The sequence below is a fragment of the Microcaecilia unicolor genome, chromosome 3 (assembly GCF_901765095.1).
Source record: "Microcaecilia unicolor chromosome 3, aMicUni1.1, whole genome shotgun sequence".
NCBI classification, from domain to species: Eukaryota; Metazoa; Chordata; class Amphibia; order Gymnophiona; family Siphonopidae; genus Microcaecilia; species Microcaecilia unicolor.
Window position 1 is genome coordinate 523534473 of NC_044033.1, and position 9116 is coordinate 523543588.

General features: G+C 48.9%; 1 protein-coding gene across 1 annotated transcript in view; it reads left to right on the plus strand.

Moving 5' to 3' along the window:
• CRYBG1 (crystallin beta-gamma domain containing 1) overlaps positions 1 to 8191 on the plus strand; it is a 262927-nt gene extending 254736 nt beyond the window's left edge. Inside the window, exons 20-21 of the mRNA XM_030199173.1 lie at positions 4141 to 4303; positions 7882 to 8191. Coding sequence (XP_030055033.1) covers positions 4141 to 4303; positions 7882 to 7970 — 252 coding nt within the window. The 3' untranslated portion in view covers positions 7971 to 8191. The remainder of the gene's footprint in view (positions 1 to 4140; positions 4304 to 7881) is intronic.
• The last annotated feature ends 925 nt before the right edge of the window (positions 8192 to 9116 follow it).

Genomic DNA, 9116 nt, shown 5'->3' on the forward strand with positions numbered 1-9116 from the left:
CTCTTCCCCCCGAGCAAGCCAAGCCTTTTCAGGAGGTGGTCAGGCAGCTGAAGGCGTGCAGAAAATTCCTGGCCAGAGGAGTTTATGACACTTTTGATGTTGCGTCCAGGGCCGCTGCTCAAGGTGTGGTGATGCGCAGGCTCTCATGGCTGCGTGCCGCCGACCTGGAGAATAGACTCCAGCAGCGGATTGCGGACTCGCCTTGCCGTGCGGATAACATTTTTGGCGAAAAAGTCGAACAGGTGGTAGAGTCTCTCCACCAGCGGGACACCGCTTTCGACAAGTTCGCCCGCCGGCAGCCTTCAGCTTCTACCTCTACAGGTAGACGATTTTTCGGGGGAAGGAAGACTGTTCCCTATACTTCTGGCAAGCGTAGGTACAATCCTCCTTCCCGACAGCCTGCGGCCCAGGCTAAGCCCCAGCGCGCTCGCTCTCGTCAGCAGCGTGCGCCTCAGCAAGGCCCCGCGGCTCCCCAGCAAAAGCAAGGGGCGAGCTTTTGACTGGCTCCAGCAGAGCATAGTCGACATCCAAGTGTCAGTGCCGGGCGACCTGCCAGTCGGAGGGAGGTTGAAAGCTTTTCACCAAAGGTGGCCTCTCATAACCTCCGATCAGTGGGTTCTCCAAATAGTCCGGCAAGGATACACCCTCAATTTGGCCTCAAACCCTCCAAATTGTCCACCGGGAGCTCAGTCCTACAGCTTCCAGCACAAGCAGGTACTTGCAGAGGAACTCTCCGCCCTTCTCAGCGCCAATGCGGTCGAGCCCGTGCCATCCGGGCAAGAAGGGCTGGGATTCTATTCCAGGTACTTCCTTGTGGAAAAGAAAACAGGGGGGATGCGTCCCATCCTAGACCTAAGGGCCCTGAACAAATATCTCGTAAAAGAAAAGTTCAGGATGCTTTCCCTGGGCACCCTTCTCCCCATGATTCAGCAAAACGATTGGCTATGCTCTCTGGACTTGAAGGATGCCTACACACACATCCCGATACTGCCAGCTCACAGACAGTATCTGCGATTTCAGCTGGGCACACGCCACTTCCAGTACTGTGTGCTACCCTTTGGGCTCGCCTCTGCGCCCAGGGTGTTCACAAAGTGCCTAGCTGTGGTAGCAGCGGCGCTTCGCAGGCTGGGGGTGCACGTGTTCCCATATCTCGACGATTGGCTGGTGAAGAACACATCCGAGGCAGGAGCCCTGCAGTCCATGCAGATGACTATTCGCCTCCTGGAGCTACTGGGGTTTGTGATAAATTACCCAAAGTCCCATCTTCTTCCAGTGCAGAAACTCGAATTCATCGGAGCCCTGCTGGATTCTCGGACGGCTCGCGCCTATCTCCCAGAGACGAGAGCCAACAACCTGTTGTCCCTCGTCTCACGGGTGCGAGCGTCCCAGCAGATCACAGCTCGGCAGATGTTGAGATTGCTGGGCCACATGGCCTCCACAGTTCATGTGACTCCCATGGCCCGCCTTCACATGAGATCTGCTCAATGGACCCTAGCTTCCCAGTGGTATCAGGCCGCTGGGGGTCTAGAGGACGTGATCCACCTGTCCACGAGTTTTCTCGAATCCCTGTTGTGGTGGACGATTTGCTCCAATTTGACTCTGGGACGTCCCTTCCAAATTCCTCAGCCACAAAAAGTGCTGACCACGGATGCGTCTCTCCTGGGATGGGGAGCTCATGTCGATGGGCTTCACACCCAAGGAAGGTGGTCCCTCCAAGAACGCGATCTGCAGATCAATCTTCTGGAGTTGCGAGCGATCTGGAACGCTCTGAAGGCTTTCAGAGATCGGCTGTCCCACCAAATTATCCAAATTCAGACAGACAATCAGGTTGCCATGTACTATGTCAACAAGCAGGGGGGCACCGGATCTCGCCCCCTGTGTCAGGAAGCCGTCAGCATGTGGCTCTGGGCTCGCCGTCAAGGCATGGTGCTCCAAGCCACATATCTGGCAGGCGTAAACAACAGTCTGGCCGACAGGTTGAGCAGGATTATGCAACCTCACGAGTGGTCGCTCAATTCCCGTGTGGTGCGACAGATCTTCCAGGCGTGGGGCACCCCCCTGGTGGATCTCTTCGCATCTCAAGTGAACCACAAGATCCCTCAGTTCTGTTCCAGGCTTCAGGCCCACGGCAGACTGGCGTCGGATGCCTTCCTCCTGGATTGGGGGGAAGGTCTGCTGTATGCTTATCCTCCCATCCCTCTGGTGGGGAAGACTTTGTTGAAACTCAAGCAAGACCGAGGCACCATGATTCTGATTGCTCCTTTTTGGCCGCGTCAGATCTGGTTCCCTCTTCTTCTGGAGTTATCCTCCGAAGAACCGTGGAGATTGGAGTGTTTTCCGACCCTCATCACGCAGGACGAGGGGGCTCTTCTGCATCCCAACCTCCAGTCTCTGGCTCTCACGGCCTGGATGTTGAGGGCGTAGACTTTGCCTCTTTGGGTCTGACGGAGGGTGTCTCCCACATCTTGCTTGCTTCCAGGAAAGACTCCACTAAGAGAAGTTACTTCTTTCATTGGAGGAGGTTTGCCGTCTGGTGTGACAGCAAGGCCCTAGATCCTCGCTCTTGTCCTACACAGACCCTGCTTGAATACCTTCTGCACTTGTCTGAGTCTGGTCTGAAGACCAACTCCGTAAGGGTTCACCTTAGTGCAATCAGTGCATACCATTACCAAGTGGAAGGTAAGCCGATCTCAGGACAGCCTTTAGTTGTTCGCTTCATGAGAGGTTTGCTTTTGTCAAAGCCCCCTGTCAAGCCTCCTACAGTGTCATGGGATCTCAATGTCGTTCTCACCCAGCTGATGAAACCTCCTTTTGAGCCACTGAATTCCTGCCATCCGAAGTACTTGACCTGGAAGGTCATTTTCTTGGTGGCAGTTACTTCGGCTCGTAGAGTCAGTGAGCTTCAGGCCCTGGTAGCCCAGGCCCCTTACACCAAATTTCATCACAACAGAGTAGTCCTCCGCACTCACCCTAAGTTTCTGCCAAAGGTCGTGTCGGAGTTCCATCTGAACCAGTCAATTGTCTTGCCAACATTTTTTCCCCGTCCTCATTCCTGCCCTGCTGAACGTCAGCTGCACACATTGGACTGCAAGAGAGCATTGGCCTTCTACCTGGAGCGGACACAGCCCCACAGACAGTCCGCCCAATTGTTTGTTTCTTTTGATCCCAATAGGAGGGGAGTGGCTGTAGGGAAACGCACCATATCCAATTGGCTAGCAGATTGCATTTCCTTCACTTACGCCCAGGCGGGGCTGGCTCTTGAGGGTCATGTCACGGCTCATAATGTTAGAGCCATGGCTGCGTCGGTAGCCCACTTGAAGTCAGCCTCCATTGAAGAAATTTGCAAAGCTGCGACGTGGTCATCTGTCCACACATTCACATCTCATTACTGCCTGCAGCAGGATACCCGACGCGACAGTCGGTTCGGGCAGTCAGTTCTTCAGAACCTGTTTGGGCTTTAGGATCCAACTCCACCCCCCGAGGGCCCTGTTTGTTCTGTTCCAGGCTACACTCTCAGTTAGTTGGTAAATTTTTTAGGTCAATCTCAGTTATGTCCTCGCCGTTGCGAGGCCCAATTGACCAATGTTATTGTTTTGAGTGAGCCTGGGGGCTAGGGATACCCCATCAGTGAGAACAAGCAGCCTGCTTGTCCTCGGAGAAAGCGAATGCTACATACCTGTAGAAGGTATTCTCCGAGGACAGCAGGCTGATTGTTCTCACCAACCCGCCCGCCTCCCCTTTGGAGTTGTGTCTTCCCTTGAAGTGTATTGTCTTGCTACATACTGGACTGGCCGGCTCGAGCCGGTTTCGGGCGGGAAGACGGCCGCGCATGCGCGGTGCGCGCGGGCTAGCAAAGGACTTTGCTAGTGAAGTTTCCGATTGGAGGGGCTGCCGTGGACGTCACCCATCAGTGAGAACAATCAGCCTGCTGTCCTCGGAGAATACCTTCTACAGGTATGTAGCATTCGCTGTACTCACTTATGCACATATACACTACTATTCCTATTGAAAGCAGGATACTAGGCTGTCTGACCCCCAGTGTGGCTGTTCTTATGTTCTTAACAGGCAGATAAATTTTAGTGCCTTGTGCTACACCATTACTATGTGCTGATCCTGTTTTCCCTTCTTCATGGATAATAGATAGCAGAAGAATGCTGCTTGGCTGTTTCGGGAAGCCTCATCACTATGGGTTCCAAGCTTGGCCTATCCCTGGAACAGAACAGTGAAAGCCAGTCCTGGAGCATCAGACCTGACAGCAAGATCTATAGCCGGTTCAAGCCCAACCTTGTGTTAGACGTCAAAGGTAAGATCCTGGAAGAAATGAGCACAGAGTGGAAACAGATGCAAAACAGGGAAGAGATCAAGTGGGTGGGTTGGTTGGTTTATCTTACAAATTTATTAACTGTCTTCTTGTATCAAAATATGCCCAAGGTGGTGTACAAAGCTTGGAAAAAATGCATACAACAGCGATCAGCATTCTAAAACAACATACACTAGTATAAATAGCAGCAGACTCCCTTCACTTTCCTACTCAGCAGAAATCCCCACAAGAAACAGCTATTGTTTACCAAAGGTCCTATAATCCCTGTCTTAGATTTTCTGGCAGACTTTTCCTGTGCCTCTGGTGCTGCCACTGAGAAAGCTCTCACTCTCGCCATCTGATCGTATGAAGGGACTGCCAGTAAAAGCTTCCTCCCCAGGACATCCCACTCCAGGTTGTGCTTTCAGGTAGTGCAGACTATTTCCCCCTCGTTACTCGAAACATCAGAAGCAACGGATTAAACCTCACACTGGTTTATTTATTTATTTAATGGGATTTATTAACCGCCATTATGAAAGATTCACCCAAGGTGGTGTACAGCAGTGTGATTATGTGTGCCCGGTTGGTGCAGGAGGCCTTCATAAAATACAGTCAGACAAGGAGAAAATGAAAACAAAACTCCTTTTATTAAACAAGTACTGAACTCTGTTACTTCACAGGGACAGTAAAGTGGGAATCAGGTCTCTCTAGTTTCAGACACAACTCCACACAGGCCTGTAACTTACACACAGGTAGTGGACACCTGTACTCCGGGGCAGCTCTTCTCCTCTCAGGCCCCTCCCCATTCTGCTCTGTCCGAGGGCTTTTTACTTCTGCTCACTGTTGAGCCGTCCCTTCTGGCCAGACAACCTAACACTGACTCTGCAGTTCAGCCTCTGCCAAGGCAGGATTAGCACCACTTGCTGTAAGGTGGTTGAACTGTAACCTCAGTGAGGGAGTGGATCTAGGGACGCCTGCACTGTGTTACTCATTCCCTCACAAGCAGGTACAGTTTCACATAAAATTTACAGTTTCGTTAATATCATAAATACAATAAATGAAAACAGCAAACTAGACCCTAATAACAGGACTATCATGAAACTGGATCAAAAATAAACACATTTAACAGCACTAAAATTCAAATAATAGAGATAATATGAGCCTTGACATGACCCTCTAGAGTCAGCCCAGCCTGGGTAGAAGTAAAGGAGATGCAATCTGCTAGCCAATTGTGTTTGCCAGTGGCTACCAACTGAGGCACGAGTAACTGACATAGTAACAGTGATACTAGTGTCCACCTAGACACCTTGGTAGTTGCCCTGGATGCTGCATTTTATACACCTTGAAGGCATCCTAGGGGTTTTACTATTTCAGTAATATAAATATTCAATAATTAAAGCCTGTACCACTAATCTGAATGACCTAGTCTAAAAACGGCCATATTTCCTATTTTTAATTTAAAGATTGCCCCTTTAATAACCTATTAATTTGTGTTTCCAGTGTAATATTGTAGTCTAATTGGAACCCAAGATTTCTGGCTGGCTGAGGCTGTGACTGTACCAAATTCCATATCTACTGGGGAGTTAAGAGTTTTATGAATTAAGAAGTAGATTATTAGTGAATAAACAGCCCAGTATAGCATACAAACCCACCATTCAACCTATCCAATGCTTTCTTCCTATTTTCTCTCATCCACATATACAAATCCCTATTGACATAAAGGCGTATTTTCAAAGCACTTACAGGCAGATGATGAAAACCCCCACGCTGGTCCGAACAACACTAAAATTAGCGCTGCAACAGCATAGGGAAATAAAGCCCCGATGATCAGAGCTAATAGAATGCAAATTTAGGCGTGCTATTAGCTCTGATCATTGGGGTACTTCTGCAGGAGACGTGCCTGGGTATGTGCACAAGTTGTCCAAAGAAAAAGCCCTTTCAAACTAATACAAGGGGCTGAAGGTCCCAGCCCCCCCCCCCCCCCCCCCAGTACAAAACAGTTTCCCTGGTAGCCCAGTGGGCACCACCCCACCCTCTCTGGTGGCTTAATAGCCCCCCCCCTACCTTTTGAAGCAGGAGAATGGAGTAGCACTCTTCCTGTGAGCACCGTCTTGCCCTACCCGGTGCATCCTGGGATGCACTGGATGGGGCTTCAGTACCATATAATGGAGTTTCTCCCTTATATGTTATTGAAGACCCACACATACCAGGATGCACTGGGCAGGGCAGACACTGCCATTTTGAAGGCAGCGCTCACAGGAGGAGGGAGTGATACTCCTTCCTCCTGCTTCAAAAGGGGGGAGCACTAGGCTACCAGGGTGGGTGGAGGTGGTGCCCACTGGGCCACTGTTTTGCTTGGAGGGGGAGTCTGTAAGCATGCAAATGCACGCTGGACAGGGCTCCCTAGTCCTCCCCAATGCATCACAACCCCTAACGCCAGATATTTGCCACAGGAGCAGTGCCAGTGTTTGACACTGCCTGCTGAGCATTGGGGGGGGGGGATACCTAATACCCTGTTCAGCATGCATTTGCATGCTACTTGAGCTCAGAGCTGGCGAACTTGTTACACGCGCTTGCCTGCTGTGATCATAGGGCGAAGGCAAACGCGGACGCTATTCCAGTGCTAATGGCCTCTAGCACCCGCATTTGCGTTTCATCATCAGCCCATTAGACTTATAAAGTTACATAGTAGCCTGTGAAATTTTATAAACAGTCTAAGTGCTTTGAAAATGAGCCCCATCGTGTCCCACCCAATGACCACAAGAATAAATAAAACAGAAAAGAGGATCAGCAGAACTCTGGTGGCACACTACACGGTTATATTATTACATCATTTAATATCACCATTTACTAGCTTTTTTTCAGAAATGACTCTGCCTACTGATGTACTGCTTTTCTGTGGCTTTTGCAACTACATTCAAAGCAGTACTTCTTTGTACCTGGGGCAATGGAGGGTTAAGTGACTTGCCCAGAGTCACAAGGAGCTGCAGTGGGAATCAAACCCAGTTCCCCAGGATCAAAGTCCACTGCACTAACCACTAGGCTACTCCTCCACTCCATGGGATTATGTGTCTAATTCTCCATATAAGGTAGAAGCAGAGCTGCAGCTAAGTTTATTCACTGATCTGAGAGGACTGTCAGGGCCATCACATCTCTTCCTCCATCCTGCAGAAAATAATAGAGGTTGAATCTGCACAAGTTTGAAACTTGTGAGCAGTATTGCCAAGTGGTTTCAATCCTAGCTGTTCTGGGCAGGGCGTTACTCTCTTTTCTTCACCCCCTTTGGACCAACAGTACTGCCATCTTCTGGAGCGGTATCCTTTTCATATGCTGCCATTTTGAGAAATGGTAGTGCACAGCCCCAGAAGGATTCCAGGCTGACTTGAAATGAGATCTTCTCATGCTGTTCAAACCACCCTGTTACTGAAATGAGATGTCAGTGATAGAGTGTCTGACTTTCATTTCATTCAGAACCATTCTAGTTCTAATCTTAAGGGATAACATGTGCCTTCTTTGTCTAACACCTACTAAATATCAACTTTTATTTCCTTAATTTAATATCTTCTCTCCGGTCTTTGCAGGAGGTATGCAGTATGATCAGAAGCACGTGATCCTGAACGCTGCCAGTGAGGACAAGCTGACACAGTGCTGGGAACTTTTAGTCTTGTAATCCCAAGACTGATCAGTGGATCAGAGAGACGTGACATATGTGAGCAAACACTCCTCTGGATATCTCTGACCCTGTGGCAGAGTCAGAAGAAGAACTTACAGTACCAAGCAGGGGTGCTTCTCTCCCAACAGTGTTCGGCATGTCAGAGAGACAGCTGCTAGCTTTAATAGCTTCAGAATGCACCTTGAACAAGCACAACAAAAAAAAAACTAACTTGTTAGCGAATAACTCAGGACTGTAGCTTCCTGCACATATTCCAGCTAGAGGGATACACAGTTCCTGTGATTCCCCACCTTTGCCGTTTGTTGCCTTATCTGGTTCCAAGAGGTGTCCCATTTTCATGGTGTTTAATCTACCCAAACTATAGCAAGTTCCTTTGTGTTTTTACATTTGTTTTGTGAGGATTTCATCTGTCCTGTACGGTCTTTCAGTGGTACTTACTAAGAAAAAGACTGAATTATCTATTTAAAATATTTGGCTGAAAATTGCAGTGCCTTCAAAAACCAAAGCAATGCTGCTCTCCTGCCTTTTCAGCCCCAAGGCACAGCATAGGGCAGAAGAGAGGGTGTTCCTGTTTGCCAGGGTCCTTCATTACAGCTACTCTAAGCTGTCTCATAGAACATGTTTCAATGAATATGTACCATTTCTGACTAAAACATATCCTAAGGTTTATTTTTAGATCATTTTATACTCAGGGAGGAGAAGCAGAGCTATGTGGCGAGGTATAAAGCAGCGATCGCTAGACGCTCGCATAAAGTATATTGGAAATCGTAGTGAAGAAGTTATTCTGAGGCCTACACTTGCCCAGTACTGTGAGAACAGGTCATGCACACCACAAAAGCAATAAGCTAAAAATCATTTTATTCTGTCCGTGAGACTGCAAACAGTGACTGAGGGGGGTAATGTCTCCAAATAATTTTGCACATGAACCTCACTCCTAAGCCAGGATCTGTAGAGATCTCTCAAGTTTACTCCTAACATTTACCTGAGTACTTTGCTCTGTGCCAGAGAGAAGTTCTTTCTGGAGTTCTTAAAACATAAACCCACAACGCAAGTACCATAGTGAGTGTGAGCGGTAAATTTGAGAGACTGAGTTCATACTCCACAGATCCTGACTTAGGACTGACGCTCATTGTGTCATGGTAT